A 17,890-nucleotide genomic window follows, 5' to 3' on the forward strand; every position below is an offset into this window, starting at 1 on the left:
CAGCCAGGGCTGCTGATGGTTCTGCTGGAGCATCCCCCGTGGTGCCGGGCTGGGGTTGCCACAGGGTCCAGGCACCCAAGTGCTGCTGCACTACAGAGGGTGAACAGAACTCCCTCGTGGTGGAAGTTTTCTCCTGGCAAAGGTGTTTTATCCTCACAGGTACAAATAAATGAGTTCATTCCTCTCATCATGAAATGTTAAAAAAAAATAACATTGATAGCTTTATGCTTCATTGAGCGTGGGGAAAACGTTCCAGACGCTGCCTCCAAACAATGCCAGCTTTTTTCTAAGTGTCCTAGGAGGAAGAGATCTGGGAAATTAGGGGGATTTTAAAGGAGCCTAAGGAGCTGGAAACAGAAAATCCAATTTCATAGTTAGCTCACGAACGCCGTCAAAAGGCAGCCAAGATGCCAGACTGACAACCAAGGTAAACTAAGCTGGTTTAGATAAGCTGAATTGCTGTTCATTTTCTTTACCACATGGGGGCTGGCTGCTGACAAGGACCCGTTTGGTTTATACGGAGATTCATGGGGCACTAATTCCAGTTCCGACAGAGCAGTTCACTTGATGAAAACTGCCACGCACTTGTAAAGGAGAAGCAGGGCCCCTCTGTGGATCCAGTCCCAGCGCTGGGTGCATTGCCAGAGATGTCCTGATTTACACCTTCTTCCACACTGAGCTCCTCTGCCTCACTCTGTGACTCTGGGAGCTTACCCAGATTCCCTCCAGTGGTGGCTCAGCCATCGTGTGGCTTTTGCAGGGCTGTAAAGAAGATCCCTGCTTGTTCCCAAAGAGCTCAGCTGCTTCATGGACATACACCACGTAGTACACATATGGACACAAAATATGTTATTTATTGTGAATTTTGCAAAGACACATTTAAGCAACAAAATATACATTTGTGAACCTTTAGTTCTATACATAACAAATACAATCTGCTACCATAGCAATAAATTAAATGTACATTATTTACAACAGACATAGGCCACCAGGAACTACAAAGCACCGCCTCTCTACATAAAAAATAAACTTTGTCAGGTACATTTCTTCAATATTTATTTTCACTCTATAAACTCTCTTCACATTCTAATGATATAAATTCAGCATTTCCCTTTACAGAATATGTGCAGTGCTACATTCATTAAACCATAATGAAAGCATGCTGTAGGATGGGGGAATGACACTCTGCCAGCTCCAGTGGAACAGAAGCTGGAACAGGTGAAAACAACGTGAGTGCAGGGTGGGACCCACCAGGGTGCTGAGCTCTGGCCAGATGCAGTTACCAGCACTAAGCACCTCTTGCAGCCAAGCCAAAGGCAGCTGGGAAACCTCAGCCCGGGTTTACAAGCTCATTTGTGCCAGCAGTGTGTCCTGGCCCCTTCACCTGCCATTCCTGAAGACCCTCAAAACTCTGGAAAGAAACTGAGTTTGTGCTTGGGATCCCCCCTTCTTGCTAAAAAAAAAAAAAAAAAATAAACCAAAACCAAACCATTTTCACATTGTGCTGAAGTGTAATCCTGTGCTTGGCTTTGTGGGATTTCAAGAGGATCTAAGTACACACTAAGTGCTTTCCTGAAGAAAAGCCCAGAGGAGCAGCAGCTGCTGCCAGCTCTGCATGACTGCTGTCCCCAGGGCCCACAGCAGGAGCTGACAGTGGAGGGGAGCAGGGTCCCTCAGCTCCACTGCCAGGCAGAGCCTGGACCTGCCCCTTGCCAGGGTCAGAACCTGGTCCAAACCAAACAGCAGCAGGACCAAGAGGCGCAGCAGGAGCAAGCAGAGGACCTGAACCCTGTTGAGAAGGGGAGCAACACGCCACCAGAGGAGAGAACCCCCCAGGAAGCTGGGGCTGCCCCGATTGCCCCAGCCATGTTTTGGAGCCCTTCTCCTCCCTGTGCAAAGTCACTGAGAGCGGAGGAAATTGTGTGTGGGTAAACTATGGGGATCAGAAAGAAAAATGCACTGCCCAGTCCTTTTAGTGTCAGTTAAGGATCCTTTCTCTTATATATATTTATATATAAAAATCCCTTCTATATATGTATGTGTATATATATATCTATGTGTGTCACTTACAAGCACAAACCATTTTGCAGTATATATACAGGAACACCTTCACCCACTGCTGGAAGTGCAAAAGCCTCCGTGGTTTAACAGAACGGCTGGTCACTCCGCAGCACTGCCAGGGCACAACTGGGGACACTTTGGGGGCTGAAGGGAGCACACCAGGCACAAACCATGCCAGGACAGGAGCTGTAGAGGCCCAGCTGCTATCAAGGCTGCTGCACCAGTTTCACAGCCTGCCACGGGGATGCTGTTGGAAATGTCCCCACACAAGCAGGAGCTGCCGGCAAACCTGGTGCCAGACCTGAGCTCCAGGCACCACTGCCATTCCAGTAGGTAGGCACTGGGAAAGACAAGTCCAAAGCACTGCATCTCTCTCCTGAAGCTCCACACTGTCCTGCCTGCCTGTTAATCCCATTCCAGTAATTCTACAAATCAATCCAGGTCAAAAAGGACAGTCACAGTTTTCGGTAAAAAAAAAAAAAAGACAAAGACAAAAAAAAAGACAAACCCCAAAATGAAAAAACCAGCTGACAGTAGCCACTGCATCATCTGCTGAAAGATCTCACAGAGATCAACACCCACGTGAACAACAACGTCTACAGAATCAAGCAACTTCTCAGAGGAAAAAAGCAGAACCAAGAACAGACCCTCAAATCAAGTCATTGCACCAGTCAGTATTTCACTGTGCGGCATAAGAAAACAGGACGAGAGCTTCTAAGAGGAAGGACTGGGGCTGGGTTTGAAAGTGCTACCGAAGCATCGTCAGACAGAAGTGCTGAACAGCAAAAGAAGTGGAACCTGAGACACCTACGGGCGAGCCAGGGAACGGGCTGCGCACACGGTGCTTGGCCGCTTCCAAAGAAAACCTCGCGATTTAACTCCTATGTAAATGCAACTCACTGAAAGCAGGAGGGAGTGTCCCCACTGGTGGTTATCAGTATTTACTGGTCCTACACGGGAATTAGTGCCTGTGAAATTGTTCTCTGCCTTTTTCACAAAGAGTTTTTCCCCTTTAATCTGGTTCCACTCCCATTACAGAGCACTCTGCAGTCCCAGGCAGGTCCTGGATCCCCGTGGCTGCCTGCTCTGTGCCAAGGGGTGCCCCAAACCAGCTCCAGACAGTACAAGGTTGCTTTGGCACTCAAAGTTTGCTTTTCTTTAGGAATCACGAGCTCAGAGAACTGCTTTTGCAGTCCCAGGTGTCGGTCAGGGGGGGCATCTCTGCAGCACTGCAGTGCAGCTTTTGAAAACTGACAAGGGAAATCTATGAGCAACGTGAAATTCATGGACAGACTGCAGGAAACTTCAGACAAAGGTCCATGAAAGAGCAAAAGGATTTCTTGGCATGTTGAGAGAGGTATTTTTTTGGAAAAGGGCATTACAGGGGAATCACCTTGCAGAATTCATAACCTTCATCCTTCAAAGCAAACAAAACCACATTTGAAAGCAGAGGGACAGATTCTGCAAGGGCTGGAAAAGCCTAAAGCCACCCAGATCCCCCAGGGCTGGATGCATTTGCTTGCCTGGTGATCCAACCCACAGGGGAAAGCACAGCCACCAGGTGAATCCACCCTGAGCACCAGCTCTGGTATTTAGATCTACTAAAGTTTCAGCTTTGGTTACTCCTTTCCAGGCCTGTGCTCAGCGTTTCAGAGAGGGAAAAGTGGGGAGGCCAAATAAACCATTTCTGAAGCTGCCACAGGAGGATGAGTCAGGCCCAGTGGCTGGCCTGGCTCTCCCGGGGCTGGTTCACATGCCCTCCTCTGTACCAGAAACTGAGTAAGGATGGAGTGAGAGGCTGCATCTGCCCTGAAAGTTTTGTCATGTGGGCAGGGAGCTGCAGGGGCCAGGCAGGGGGGGGCTGGGGAGCTGCTGCATCCCCCAGAGCCCAGTACTGCTGAGGGGCATGGGGGAGCCTTTGTCCCCCCACCAGAGAAGAGTCACAGCCAACAATGGGGCAGGGAACTGCCCCAGGGTTAAGCAAAAATATAATTTTGCCCTTTCAGAAACAAAACAAAAACCCCATCTCCCCACTGATAACTGCAAATAAAGCAGAGAGGCACCTGAACTGTGGGGGTGCCCGTCCTGCTCCCTCCTGCCCACGAGGGGCTGCAGCCTGGCCAGGGGGGGACGGGCAGCACCGGCAGCAGGCAGGGATGATACAGTGCGGTGCCGCAGAGGAGATGGGGTCTCTGGCCACACGTATGTCATGCAGCCAGGGACACTTCTCCTGCCGCCGGGCAGAGGGGGGCTGAAGGGTGGGGTTCACCTGCTGGGCAGGGGGCAGGTCCCTGTTGGGGCGAGGGGAGCGCAGCTTCCCGGGGTGCAGGCGGGAGGGAGCGGCACCGCACTGCAGCCCGCCGCTTCCAGTGGCATGTTGTCGAGTTTTCCCTTTGTTGAAACAAAAATTTTCTGCAAAGAAGAAAAGGATAAAGGTGTTGGAGGCTGTGGGAGGACTCTGGGGCTCCTGCAGTGATGGCTACGAAGCACCAGCCCTAGGGAGGGAGGCAAAGTGGCAGCAGTGCCTGTCCCCGAGACACCAAGCTGCCTGCCACCCCGGGCAGGGCAGGAGGGAACTTGGTGAGGAGCTGAAAATCAAGGCTTTCTGAGAGCCCTGCTTGGACATGGAAATTCCTCTTATGCCAAGTCTTATGGGCTCTCCTGCTCAGCTTGGAATTCCTAAGGAAAACCCTGATTTCACAACAAACAATGCCTTCAGGAGCCTGTAAGAAAACCAGCAAATAAACTCTGTGTTCTTGCCAACACATCCTGTGTGAAAGCACCAGCCCGTGCTAGGGCAGGGGCCATGCTGGGGGGGGAGGGGGGGAGATCCCCAGCCACCAAGAGCCAGGCTTGTTACCCCACAATCCCTTCACCTCTGCCCATAAAATCTACCTCCTGTATTGACTGGTTTCACCTGGCTTTGGAAGGGGTAAGGACATCTGCTCTGCTCTTCTACCCCCAGTGCTGCCCTCATCTTATGTTTAGGATGCTTTGAGATACATTACTGATCACATATTTAGTAACAAACAGCAGTCAGCCAACGCCAGGTGTCTCTGAAGGACACAGCCTTGCTCAGAGCACCCAAGTCCAGCCTTTCTGCCCCGCGCCGTGTTACGCACACTCACCTTGTACGCATCCGTGACCTCTTCATCCTGCTAGTGGCTCTGAAGAAGAAACAGAATATGGGTTGGGTGGCAAAGAAGGGGGCAAGAAGAGACAAAAGCCCCTCCCTTACTGTCACCCCCTTGAGCCCCGGACCCCGCAGCACCTACCGTGCTGGAGCTGCTGTGGCTGAGCTTGTCAAAGCGAAACTTCAGGTTCGACCTGGGAGAGTTTCTGTTCTTTATGTCTGCTAGAGAGAGGGGTAAAGCAAAGAAGAAAAATAATAATCTACATATAAAAATATTTGCAGAATTTTTAGGGCTGAGTGCCTGACAGCCAGGCACTTCAATAGGCTGTCATGAGTGCTACCAATATTTAGTCTAGCTTGGCTGAATGTTTGACAAAATCTGTACATTAAATGTTTTTGATGGAACAAATTGAGGCTTAATTACATTTCAGAGTCTTTCTACTGGAAATGCCACTGAAAAGGCTACAAGAAATGACTGATCCATATAATGTATGGGTGGATTTCCACGTTCTTGGCAGGAAAAATGCAAAATAAACACTTAAAACATTAAAAGGGGCTGGTTTAATAGTTCAGAAAATCACTAATGAAGTAAGGCTGTGGGGTGCCGAGACATGAAAAGCCAGGCAGCCAGCCTGCTCCCTGCAGCCCCCACACTGCTCCTGATCATAGAGCTGCTCAGGGTGGGTTTGTGCTCAGAGTGGGTTTGTGCTCAGGGTGTGTGCTCCAGGTTCAGCATCTGCACCTGCATTTGGTGGTGCTGCACACGGGCACGAGCTGCCGCCACCTGCGGGCGAGGGGCGAGCGCTGCAGACACCCCCGGCCCCCTCACTGCAGGATGCACCGACAAAGGGCCCATTTCTGGCACTTTTATCCCGGTTGAATTGCACCACCTCATGTTACAAGTTGTCTGACTGAAACGCATGGAGTCTGCGGCAGAGGGAGTTAGCAGCAGGGGTGACAGAGCCAAGACCTGGGGAAGCTGCTTGTTTATTAAATAATTTGTGAGTCATGGCTGGGCCCTTGGAGACAGCGAGTTTCCAGGACTACTGCATATGTCTGCCAGGGGAGGAGGCAGGAAACAAAGCTGCAGCAAAAGCCATCTCTGCGCTCTCATTTAGAAGGGAAACAAATTCCCCGTGGGAATAGAGAAATGAAGCATGTGGGGCTGTGTCTGCAGAACAGCCCCATCGGGATCAGGGTTTTGGGAGGAGCCAGGGCTGACCCCACATCCCACAGGTCCTGGCAGGGCTAGCACAGCTGCTGCTTCTGCCCATCATCTTCAGCACCCACCCGGCAAGGCTGGGGAGGGGGCTCCTTTGTCCCAGAGCCACAGACTCCATCCCCACCCACTGCAGTGGGATTCCAGGGGCTCCAGAAGCCAAGAGAGAGCCAGTGCCTCCTGTGACCCACCTGTGGGGCTCCTGCTCATGATCACAGGGGTGGCTGCAGCCCCCACGCTCGGGCTCTCGCTGCCGGGCGAAGCGCCGTAGACAAAGACGTCCTGCTTGAAGGGCGAGGCGGTGGATGGCTGGCTGCCCTGCACCAGGAGAGCAGGACATGGCTTGCTCTGGCTGGCTGGCTTGCCCCGCTCCATCCCTGCTCATCACAGCCCCCGCGCCAGAGAGCCCGTCCTGATGGAGCCACCTCCTGGCCCCTCTGTGCCCTGTGTTGCCCAGGGTGTCCCAACCCTCCTCCTCCCCTCACCCAGGGACAGGACTAAGCCCCTCAGTGTCAGCAAGGAGGGGACCCGGGGGCTACAGAGACCATCTGAGGTGCCTACCACACTGTCGTACTCCTCCAGGGTCTCGCTTTCCCCTGCTGTGCTGCTGAAGCTGCTGGTGCTTGAGGAGGAACGGGAGATGTTTGACCTCCCATTCTCTTTCAGCTTAATGAATGGCCTAGGAAGAGATGCCTGTTTTGAGGCCTGTGCTCATGAATCACCAGAATCTTTTTTTTTTTTTCTTTTTCACCCCTTAATATCAAAATTATTTGTAGTAAAACCTGGAGATGGTTTTGTTTGACAAAGTTCCTGATGGTCTGTCAGCTACAGGGTGACTTGAGCTGCAGCCAGAGGAGTAGGGGTCTCCTGCCAGCTCACCTGTCTTTGTTGGGGCATATTTCAGGGGAGCTGGGATTGGATGAGGTTTCAGATTTCATCTCTTGAGAAGAATGTCCCACATCTGGTGTCTTCTGGACTCCAGAAACACTGTCACTGAAGGCATAAAGGGACAGGTTGCACAAGTTATACAAGAGACTTAAGAAGGATGGTCAGATTATACTCCCTAACACCAAATGCTAAACTGTAAGAGTACAGATGCTCTCTAGATACCAATGCTTCGATTTAAAACAGAGGGAAGGGATCCAAGGCATCATCCTCAAACACATCAAAAGCAGCTCTCATTGCTGGCTTGTGTGGGAAGGGGAGGGAGTGCCCCAGGCATTGTCTCAAGCACCCACCAACAGCTTTTCTCTTATGTTGAACAAGAAAAAGGGGGTTTAACCTGAGTTACCAGGGGAACGACCAACTTACCACCTTGTCCTGCTCTCCGCCTGGCTCTCAGAGCTCGTGTGCAGGCGGGGGAACAGCCCCGAACGGCGCTTGATGGGGCTTCTGGACTGGTTCTTGGTGGCAGCTGCTGGAACAGGGGGCTGAAAGCACAGAACAGCCCGGGCTGGAGAGCAAAGCTCCTTCCTAGAAGCTCACGAGACTAAACATCCTACAAGGAATTACACTGCCCACAGTTCTCAGCCTGCACATCTAGAAAACGTGTAATGCCAGAATTTTGTTTGTGTTTCTTTTGTACTTTAGGGCTGAAAACCCCAGGAAGCTAATCCTTGGTTCTTCCACAAAACAAACCCAGTCTGAGCATGCACTCCTAACATCAAACCTTCTCCTCACCCATACACTCAACTGCCTGTGCAGGGCCCTACCAGGCTGGGGAGAGACAGAGGGACAGCAGGACATAGGGCCACACTCACCGAGAAGGTGGTCTTGGTCACCTCACCAGCGTTGTGCACGATGCCCCCGCTGAGGCTGCCTGGGATGCCACCACCGTGGTGCTTCTTCTGGCTGCCCACCATCGTCTCCATGGAGTGGCTGCGCACCCGGATGGCTCTCTGTGACCGGAGGGGACAAGACCTGAGCTATTTTTAAAGTCTTCTCTCAGTTGTTGTCCCAAGCGCTTACAAATGCAACCACGAGATCTTTTGAAAGTCTGGCACACAACTATGAAAAGCAGCAGCGAAATGCACAAGTTAAAAAAAAATCCTCTGTACCCATATTTTAATTACTGTAGTCACCATAGGAACGGGAGCCTGAACCGGGCTGTGAAGCCCACATGCCAGTTACAGGGAAGTTTCTTTTCCTAGTTCTTCCCTTGCAACTGCTGCTGTGCCACAGCTACATCTCCCCTCCTCCAGCCCCCTGAATCCCAGCTCAAGGTAAAGACCTTTTGGAGGAAACAAGCCATCCAGAGCCAGATTCCAGAGGTGTCCAGCACCATACTCGCAGTGCCAGGATGTGCTGCTGGAGCTGCAGCCCTGAGCTCTGACCCAGCCCCAGTGCCTGGGACCGCAGCTGCCCCGACAGCCCCGCGCTGTCCCCTCGGGCCCATCCAGGAACAAACACAAGCCAGAGTCTGCCAGACCTCATTTATTAGGGCCAGCAAATCATACAAAATTTGACAGTGTTTGCAAATAACAGTAATTGGCCGCTTGCTCTGCCAACAGCACTGGTGGGCACTGGTGCCCTGCAGACAGGAGGGGTCCTGCCAGGGCTGCTGAGGCCGTGGAGGCCACAGACTCCAACACCCCTCCGGGGAGCTGCTGGCAGCAGGGAGGTGAAACACCCTGCGCTTGCTCAGAGCCCGGAGGCACCAGCGCCGCTTCCCTGAGCTGGTGGTCCCGCCCGGCACGGCCAAGAGGAGGAGGCTGGGCAGCAGGTGCAAGGCTGTGGGCACAGGGCAGCAGAGGGGTGGTGGTGATGTCTCACCCCCCCCCAGCCCCCATCTCCTCTTCCCGCTCACTCTGACAGCACTTGGTGCAGGATGCAGGCCAGGACACAGCCCAGCAGGACAGTCCTGAGGTGGCCGAGCCAGCACAGCCCAGCCCGGAGCACGGAGCCCACCACCAGCCCTGGCACAGCCTGCAACGCCAGGAGAGCACAGTCCACTTTCTGACACGGGCCAAATGTGATGCACCCTGATGTGAACACTGTGATGTAGGACTGCACAGCATCTCCATTTCTACATGTCTCCTGCCCAAAAAGGACACACCTGAGCAGAGTGCCTTTTTCTCTGTACTGTGGAGAAACCTGTGCCTAAACAGTAACTGCAGGAGGTGTCTCCATACAACCACAGCCAGGGTAGCTCCCCTGCTGGGATGGTGAGAGCCACCCCTACCCAGCAACCCTCCCATTGCAGACACAGCACAAACCAGCTTTCTCTGGCAGAGCTGAGGTGTCTGCAGCAGGATGGGAGGGGTGTGGGGGAGCTGCAGGTGGAGGCATCACCCACAGCAGGGACTCAGTGCCCCAGCACCCCTGAGTGCAGCCCAGCTGTACATGGGCCAGCCCTTCCCAGCCACCTCCCTGTCCCTGCCACAGGGGAGTCCCAGCAGAGACTGCTGGCAACAGCTCATCTCTGAGACTCAAGTGCTGTCCCTCTGTCCCAGGGGATGTCCCCAGCTGGTCATGTCCTAACCTCCAACCATTGCTCAGTTTTGTCTGCATCATTTTATCTCATTTCTTTTTCTCTTTCCTCCTTTTCTGCCAACCCACTCTCCCTTCTTTGCCCTCACACCCCCCCAAGCCGCCCAGCATTGTTCCCCTCTCCACACCCAGCACCTCTCATTGTGTCTCCCATTTCACACAAGACAGCCACCTCCCACCTGCCGGCTGCAGCAGCCATCCCCAGGCATCTCCTCCTGCACAGCAGAGCCACCACTGTGTGGAGACATGAGCAGGACCTGCCTTGCAGCAGCAAAGCCCAACCACAGGCACAGCCTGTGCTAAGGTGCTGGCCCTGCAATGAGACCCCTCTGGTGACACGGTGAATGGCAGAGCACACCGGCATGGAGAAGGTGCACCAGAGGTCCAGAGAGGTCACCCTGATTGTGGCACCTGCCAACACCACAACCTTATTACCTGTGCCTGCTCAGCCTGGGACCTGCTCAGGTGCCCACTGGCTGAGCAGTGGAGGTAAGCTCCTACCTCCTCCCACAGCCCTGCTCTTGGCGGCTCCTCTCATCCCCCAGCACTACTCATCCACCTCTGCCACTACAACGTGCTTTGCCAGCCTCAACTCTGCTGTTGGCCAGGGCCAGGAGTTACCTTGAAAGACTCCAGAAAGCCTCCGTGACCCCCGTTCTCCAGCTTGTCCTCCTCGGGCCCCAGCCCCAGCATGGTCTGTGTGTGCCCATGGAGCTCATCATGGAGGTTGTCCAACAAGGCGGCCCGGGTGCGGTCCTGGGGGCAAGAATGGCTCATCAGGGGGGCAGAGGAAGCAGGCAGCAGCTCATCCCCCTGGGCACTGCCCACCCCATGGGACCCCATGGCCGTGCAGTGAGCTGAGGCACGAACAGACACTGATCCTTCCTCCCTACGAGCGCTGCCCCAGTGCAGCCCGAGGAAACGCAGCTCTGGGGAGGGCACCAGGTCTCCCCGTGGTGCAGTGTTACCTCCAGCTTCGCAAACTTGTCGGACTTGCAGCAGGCGTTCTCAGCATTGATGAGCTTGGTCAGCAGGAACTCCCGGAACTCTGGGCCCTGGGGGAGAAGCAAGGTGGAAAACACTCACCATCATAAGTCTGCGTAGCGCTGGTCCCCGATCTTTACCAACCCAACCCTGAGCTCACAACACCCTGCAGCCCTCTCCAGATGTGCGTGCACTGGTGGGACCCCCAGATGGGCTGGGGGTGCCCTCCTTCACGGCCGTCACCTCTGCACTGGCACGGGTGCCCCAGCAGCAGAGCCTTGCATGGGTTACACTGTGCCCACCCCCCCATAAACCCCATGGGGCTCACTAGAAATCAAAATGAATGCACAGAAATTCCATGTCATGTTTTCCCTAAGCAGGTGTGCTTGGAAACATCTCGGACATACGCATCTACATTTTTAATGGCTTGGAATGTGCTTCCCATCACAGCTCTTACCTTCTGGAACACCGGTGGGCTGGGCAGGGGTGGCCCAAAGGAGGGGACATCTTCCCGCGCCGTGACGGACACCTGTGGAGCCAGGAAAGACATTATTCCCCTGGATGCAGGGGAGCAGCCCCCAGCAGCACAAACCTGTAGCAATCACACCCGCACCAGCCGAGAGGCCTCACCTTGTAGGTCGTGTTCTCTGCCGTGGGGTCCTGTGCCTGCACCACGATGTAGGCGTGCAAGAAGTTGGAGGCGATCATGTCGGGGACAAACGGCGTGTTCTCCTCTTGGAAGATAATTGCCACAATGTCATTGCCGATGTGCCTCTTCCTCTGGAGCTAAGCGGGAAGGGAAAACACCTGGTGGGGAAAGCCTCAGAGGGCACATCCCGCTCAGCCGCTTCTGCACCAGGAAGCTCATCTCTTACTTGTTGTGTGTCTCCTTCAGTAAAAGGCAGCTTCGTAGAGATGTGAAACATTATCTCCCTGTCCCTGAACACCGTGTACACAGACTCTGCTCCCGTCTGCCCGTGGCTGACATCCAGACCTCCTCGAAAACTGGAGACCAAGGGAAAGGGGGGGAGAAATAAAGAAACATTAATTGAAAGCTTAGCAGAGACTGGTCAGGGACAGGGTGATGGAACAAACCAGCTCATTTATCTTTATCTGGTAGCAAGCAAATGGGAGAGAACAAACCGTGCGTCATGTATCGTAACCAAGAGTCACTGTCACCAGTCTGAAGTCCAGGGCATGTGGCAGAGCAGTGCCAGGGGCCAGGCCTGCCCACCCCTGCCAGCCCCTGGTCCTTCCCAGCCACAGGGTCTCTGCCTGCACCAACCACCACGGAGGACACCATGGCTGAGCGCACAACACCGGACAGGACATGTTCCCATCCCAAGTTCCTTTCACCCACAGCTGAACACAGCCAGATTTTCTCACAACCTTAAAATTGCAGGAAAGGAAGTTTTTCTCTCTTGGCAGCTCCAATATTCTTTTTCAGAGAACTCCCCCAGCTTTGAGAAACAAGCCAAAGCTATATTTGCTTCTGCTCTGTACATCCCGCTCATGAGCGAGATGACTCCTGTTCTCACACGGTAGATATTTTTACATATGACATGGTCTCTTGCTAAATGTGTTTGTAAAATCATTCTTCTTATTTAACTTACCCTTTGAAGTCCTGGAGTGTTATGGTGTCTCCTAGAAAACTTAGGAAGTTCTTGAAGGCAGCACTCTCCTCATTGTTGCCAAACAACTCCTCTTCTTGGGTCTGCAACACACAGGGCACATAATTTGAGAGCCCCAGCCCTGCTGCTTCCAGGAGCCAGCCCATCTGAGAAGGGTCTGGCCATGGCTGTCACTGGCCATCTGTCACCCCATGCTGCCTGAGCAGAGAGAGACCAAAGCCACCGTTCCCAGCAGCCACCACACACTAGCACAGCCCTGTGCCCCTGGGGACTTCCTGGTGCTGCTATGGCCTGGGTTGACACAGTGACCACAGACACCACAGGTAGCTCTAACATGAAGGGTCCCTTCACCTTCTGCACCTCACCCTGCTCTGAGTGTCTTCTTAAAATCAAACCTTGCTACCAGCAAGAGCTGCCACATGAGAAATGAACCCGTCCTTAATTATGGTCTTGCCTGAGTTGCTCAATCCAAAATACAATGCAACATGTACACATAATTAGAGCGCCTGTCAGAATAATCTTTGGTGAGTTATGAGACTCGGCTGCCTCCACGCTCCCCATCCGGAGTCCCTTGGCTAATGACAGCAATTTCAGCAAACATCCTCATAGCCCACAATCCCCCAAGACAAACCTAACTGTTTCACTGCCTAAACATATCTCTGATTTAAATACCATGCCTGCTAAAACCCATTTTCACATCCCTTTTCCTACAGCAGCCCGTGGGTTGATTTCCTTTCTGCATTTTTTCACTTGCATCATTTTCTAGTGAGTTGGGGAAACATCTGAGCAGTAAGAAATGCATTATTAGTGAGGACACCCATAACACAACATGTTGCACGTGACAGAATCAGCTGCAGGGCCGAATCTGCACTTGTGAAAGGCAGAGCAGGGACATGCTCCACGAGAAGGGCAGGGGGACCCACCTGCCGGAACTTCTGATAGATCACTCCAAACTTGAACGTGTTGTTGACCTCATGTTCATCATAAGACACTATCATCTGAGAGGCCTGCAGTAAAATAAAATACAAGTTATTCCATTTAGTATTTCAAAAAAGGAGCAAACCCTGCTCACAGCCCCTCTTGGCATGTTTGCCATTGCCCACCAGCCCTGGTGCCAGGTGTGATGGGGGCACAGGGAGCCCTGGCCTCTCACATGTTTTCCAGAGACATTTGAGGCCCTTTGGGTGCAAATAACAGCAGTTCCTGCAGTGCCCCAGCCCTGCAGTCCCAGTCCTGCTCTGCAGGGACCGAGTCAGAGACGTTCATTGTCCCCAGCTGGGCATCAGCTGCTCTCAAACTCCCAGAGAAGGTTTGACTGCAACACCAATAATGACAAGGGACAAACAGACTCGGTTTGACCTCGGTTACATCAAAGGGTGGTGAAACTGCCTGGTGCCCTGCTGCTGTGCCTGCCGCAGTAAAGGTACTTGAAAATGATGGATGTGCTCTATAACTTCCTGGGAGGCAGTCTCTATGGCAGCACAGGAGAAGCAGCAATCCCAGAGCAGAACACGAGTCAGCCCTGGTCTGTCACCAGGGGGACTGCTGCCCAGATAGACGACTCCATCCCTGTGGTGACCCACCTGCCTCCACATCCCTTCCTGACTGGCTTCTCCAGCACCTGCTACACCACCCTCACTGGGTTTCAAACAAACCTAAAGGCACCAAATCAAGATCTAGGCTGGTTTTACAGCCCATAGATGATTGTCTTCCCCTCTCTCTCCACTATCTGAGGGAATATGAATGCCAAAGTGCCATCAATCCTTGGTGGCCAGCTGACAGATGGAGATGATGGCCTGCATGTGCCATCAGATGGCTGTTAGCTAACCTGCTGCCCAGGAGCACACATGGCACCCACAGCCACTGCGGCTCACATCCCCTTGGCAGGCAGGTACAGAGGCAGAGAGCCAAACAGATGCAGTACTGATGCAGATCCATGCTCTGGATTAAAGTAGCCCTGGGATCTTGGAGAAAAAGGGAGAACTAACCCATTCTGACCTTTTCTGCCAAATATGCGACTAGGTTGGGATAAGTTGCCTCACCTTGGGGTACAGCACCGGGTTAAACTTCAGCCCAGAGGCATCGTCACAGAAGGCCTGGTGCAAGAGAAAAGAGCAGTCAGTGCTGGGCAGACACTCCTGTTCTGCAGAAACTCCATGGCAGGGATGAGAATGTCTTATCAAGAAGTTAAATCCAGCCTCCCCTTGCAGGAGCTCCCCTCTTTGCATCCTCCCATTCAGATGCCTGTGGCCTGGCTGGTACTGACTAAAGATGCAGCCAGACAAGTCCCAAGTTTCTCCATGGATCAAAGGTGCTGCCACTCCCTCACCTTTTCCCCCAGACATCAACCAGTGACCTGCTCAGAATCAGCAGGAAGCCAACCATGGGGCCAGCACACACCCCAGGCACCCCTGGGCTCAAGAGCCCAGGCACTGCTGCCTATCACTGCCCATCACCACCCAACGTGCCCAGCACCACCCAAGACACGAGCTTTGTGGCAGGTATCCCAGCCCAGAATTTTACCTTTGCAATCTGAGGGATGCTCGGAAGCTTGCTGAATCCTGCCAGGGGAATCCTTTCATGTAGTGTCTTCACCTTGGACCTAACAAAGAAAGAGAAACAAATAGATGTTGGGGAATATCTAAGGCAAAGTGGCACCGGCCGCAGCCCCTGCCCACAGCCTGTGCCCATGCAGCGATGCTCTGCTGGCTGGGAACAATGCTCTGCTGAATTTGTTGGGCCTGTTTAGTAAGCAAAGGCTCAGTCTTCTCATCTCTGCAGCTCTTAAAATATTCATATGAGAAAAATGACACAACGGTTCCACCACATTGGGTGCTGTCAGCTTACAGGGGCCGGGGATAGATGTGGCTGGGATTATCCTGTGTCACGGAGAGGTTTACGCTCACTTTCAGCTGGTTTAGCAACGGGTCAAAGGCTCGTGTTCATTACCAGGAGTCAGGCAGTCCCAGTGCAGAAAGAACAAAAGGATGATGATGCTGCTTCTCACCCCAGCCCAAGCCCCTCATGTGTGACAGCCAGTGAGCTGCTCCAGCGTTTACAGGAGAAACAAAACAGGGGACTCCCAAAGAGAGAACATTTTGTTAAACAAAGCTCTTTTTTTTTCCATACCTGAGTATAATCCTTAAATATTCAGTGCCATCTGCCTCCTCACACTTTATAGAAAGGATCAGATTTCCTAGGCTGCTGGCTGTACAATAAAAATTTAAATGATCCTAAAAATAGAAAACAGCAGGTCAGCGGGAGGGGAGGCAGCTCGCCACTGGCAAGGACACTGCCTGCCTCCCAGCCGGGAGCAGGGAACTCGCCTGCCACCCCGACACCCTCTGTCCCCCTCCTTCTGGGGACCTAGGTTTTAATCCCTCTGCCCACGGACTTTAGTTCTCTGCTCCCAGCTCTGTTCAGAGGGAGAAAGAGGATTACAGGACTGTGACCGTGCTGTGTCCCCCACACCCAGCTGAGCCCCAGGTCCCTGCCAAGGGGGTGGGCTGGGAGCCACTGTGCCCACCCTGTGTGTGTGGCTGTCACTGCCACAGCTGGACACCCATCAGTCTCCTCCCCACCTTGCAAAGAGGAAAGTTTCAAAACTTGCCCATTTTGTTCCAATTTTAGAATTTATCTTTTTTTCCCCAGGGCAGGGGGGCAACTTTTAGCCAACCGACTGCCCCCTGCAGGAGGGGCACTCACCTTCCCCAGGAAATGCTTCCTGTAGGCTCTGGCCTCTCCCTTGCACTCCAGCTTGTAGCCAAAGGTGCTGGGGCTGAGGTTCTCCTCCTCCTCCTCACAGAAGCTGCTGTCAGATGAGGTGGGCGTGCCAAGGTTCTCTGGGTCTTCAATCCAGTACCCCCCAAATTGGGGCAGGATGATCAGCGGGTATGGGCTGCCCTTCTCTAGGATCTGCAGGGATGGGCACCCGTGAGGGCTTGGGCAGGACCAGGGGGTAATGAGGGGTGCAGGGGCCTGTCACACCATGTCCTGCCCCCCCACTGCCTCCTCCCACAGCAGCGCCCAGTCCCATAGGGAAATCCGGCTCCTCTTTGGAACCTTCTCTTTCCTGGAAGGGGGCACGTGCTACTGAGGAAAAGCCGCAGCCACAAAGGTGGGGAGGGGCAGTGTGCTCAGTGCGGCTCCTCTCAGGACCTGGCTCGCCACCAGCTCCCCTCTTAGTGCCACTTTTGGCAAGGCATTCATTGGAGGGCGTCTGGAAAGGCTCGGGGCACCCACCTCATCGATGCTGGGGTATGGGATGTAGTCTTCCTGGAAAAAGGAATGGAAACACTGCACGTGACCAACTGCTCCCCACTACCCATCCCCGAAACCCACAGCCTGGCACACACAGATGCTGCCCCAGCGCCAGGACTGCAGTGACAGCTCCACAGCCACCTCACACAGCTCGCCGTGGAAATACCCAGGTTTGGACATAAAGCTAGATCCGGGATTTACAGGCACTGCTCTTTCATCTTTGCAATTTACTCGGTGCCTTGTTTTTTAGACAACATTTAAATCTTTTTTAGTCCTTTGAGTGACTGCCTTTGATAACACACATTAAAGCTGTGAGGTAAAGGGGGACACTTGAAGAAATCCACACCAGAAACAAAGTTCAACCAACCTTATTTTTTTGGCTTCCAGTCCTCTGTTCTTCAAGTTTCGGTGCCTGTTTGGAACAAAATGAATAGATTGAATAATTGTTTTCAAAACACAGATGGAACCACAAAGGTATTTTGTGACATAGAAATCACTGTGACACAGGTGACATGAAGGGAGGGGGTTTCTGGCAGGGAGGAGCCAGGCAGAGCTGCCAGTGTGCCAGGACTCAGTGAACACAGGTGACAGGGACATGGTTGGACAGGACCTGGGACATGGCACCAAACACAAACTGCTCCATCTCCCACTCCAGACTCACCCTAATTTCTGTGGGATGGGTTCTTAAGGGGAACCCCTGGGCTGCCTCCCCACGGTGGGGGAGCACCCCCTGCCCTGCCACTCTCTGCAACTCTCCCGGGGGGCAGCAGTGGGGCAGCGTGGGCCGGGACCCCCGGCAGGGCTCCCAGGGGCTGCAGCAGCAATCCAAACCACGGCACAGCCCAACCAGGCTCCCAGCACATCCCTGCGGAGGGGCTGAGGGGGTCCCTGTCCTGGCAGCCTCTCTGCCAGGCTGGCTTGGGGTGGCAGACATCCTGCATTACTGGCACGCACCCTGCTGCTCACCTGCATTTTTTCCAGCATTTCGAAGAATTCTGCAGACTGAAAAATAAAAGAAGGAAATCTCCTGTACAATTAAGGCAGACATGAGGTGAGCCAGCCCAAGGCAGGAACACCAGACACTCGATCCAAAGAGGCACGTATAAATACATG

General features: G+C 53.3%; 1 protein-coding gene across 7 annotated transcripts in view; it reads right to left on the bottom strand.

Moving 5' to 3' along the window:
* Nucleotides 1-834: 834 nt before the first annotated feature.
* RAP1GAP2 (RAP1 GTPase activating protein 2) overlaps nucleotides 835-17,890 on the bottom strand; it is a 51,616-nt gene continuing 34,560 nt past the window's right edge. For 5 of the 7 annotated variants that reach the window (XM_051635635.1, XM_051635629.1, XM_051635630.1 and 2 more), the window contains 22 exons: nucleotides 17,744-17,779; nucleotides 17,145-17,189; nucleotides 16,760-16,792; nucleotides 16,223-16,432; nucleotides 15,647-15,750; nucleotides 15,041-15,119; nucleotides 14,560-14,613; nucleotides 13,441-13,524; nucleotides 12,500-12,600; nucleotides 11,762-11,891; nucleotides 11,517-11,672; nucleotides 11,344-11,415; nucleotides 10,871-10,957; nucleotides 10,524-10,658; nucleotides 8,174-8,311; nucleotides 7,725-7,843; nucleotides 7,293-7,406; nucleotides 6,975-7,092; nucleotides 6,605-6,731; nucleotides 5,337-5,416; nucleotides 5,190-5,228; nucleotides 835-4,473 (listed from right to left, as the gene is read on the bottom strand). In XM_051635635.1, the coding sequence (XP_051491595.1) occupies nucleotides 5,220-5,228; nucleotides 5,337-5,416; nucleotides 6,605-6,731; nucleotides 6,975-7,092; nucleotides 7,293-7,406; nucleotides 7,725-7,843; nucleotides 8,174-8,311; nucleotides 10,524-10,658; nucleotides 10,871-10,957; nucleotides 11,344-11,415; nucleotides 11,517-11,672; nucleotides 11,762-11,891; nucleotides 12,500-12,600; nucleotides 13,441-13,524; nucleotides 14,560-14,613; nucleotides 15,041-15,119; nucleotides 15,647-15,750; nucleotides 16,223-16,432; nucleotides 16,760-16,792; nucleotides 17,145-17,189; nucleotides 17,744-17,779 (2,031 nt within the window). In that variant the 3' untranslated portion in view covers nucleotides 835-4,473; nucleotides 5,190-5,219. The remainder of the gene's footprint in view (nucleotides 4,474-5,189; nucleotides 5,229-5,336; nucleotides 5,417-6,604; nucleotides 6,732-6,974; nucleotides 7,093-7,292; nucleotides 7,407-7,724; nucleotides 7,844-8,173; nucleotides 8,312-10,523; nucleotides 10,659-10,870; nucleotides 10,958-11,343; nucleotides 11,416-11,516; nucleotides 11,673-11,761; nucleotides 11,892-12,499; nucleotides 12,601-13,440; nucleotides 13,525-14,559; nucleotides 14,614-15,040; nucleotides 15,120-15,646; nucleotides 15,751-16,222; nucleotides 16,433-16,759; nucleotides 16,793-17,144; nucleotides 17,190-17,743; nucleotides 17,780-17,890) is intronic. The other 2 variants (XM_051635631.1, XM_051635628.1) reach the window with 1 other exon arrangement.

This window comes from Apus apus, chromosome 18, assembly GCF_020740795.1.
Source record: "Apus apus isolate bApuApu2 chromosome 18, bApuApu2.pri.cur, whole genome shotgun sequence".
In the NCBI taxonomy this organism is placed as follows: domain Eukaryota; kingdom Metazoa; phylum Chordata; class Aves; order Apodiformes; family Apodidae; genus Apus; species Apus apus.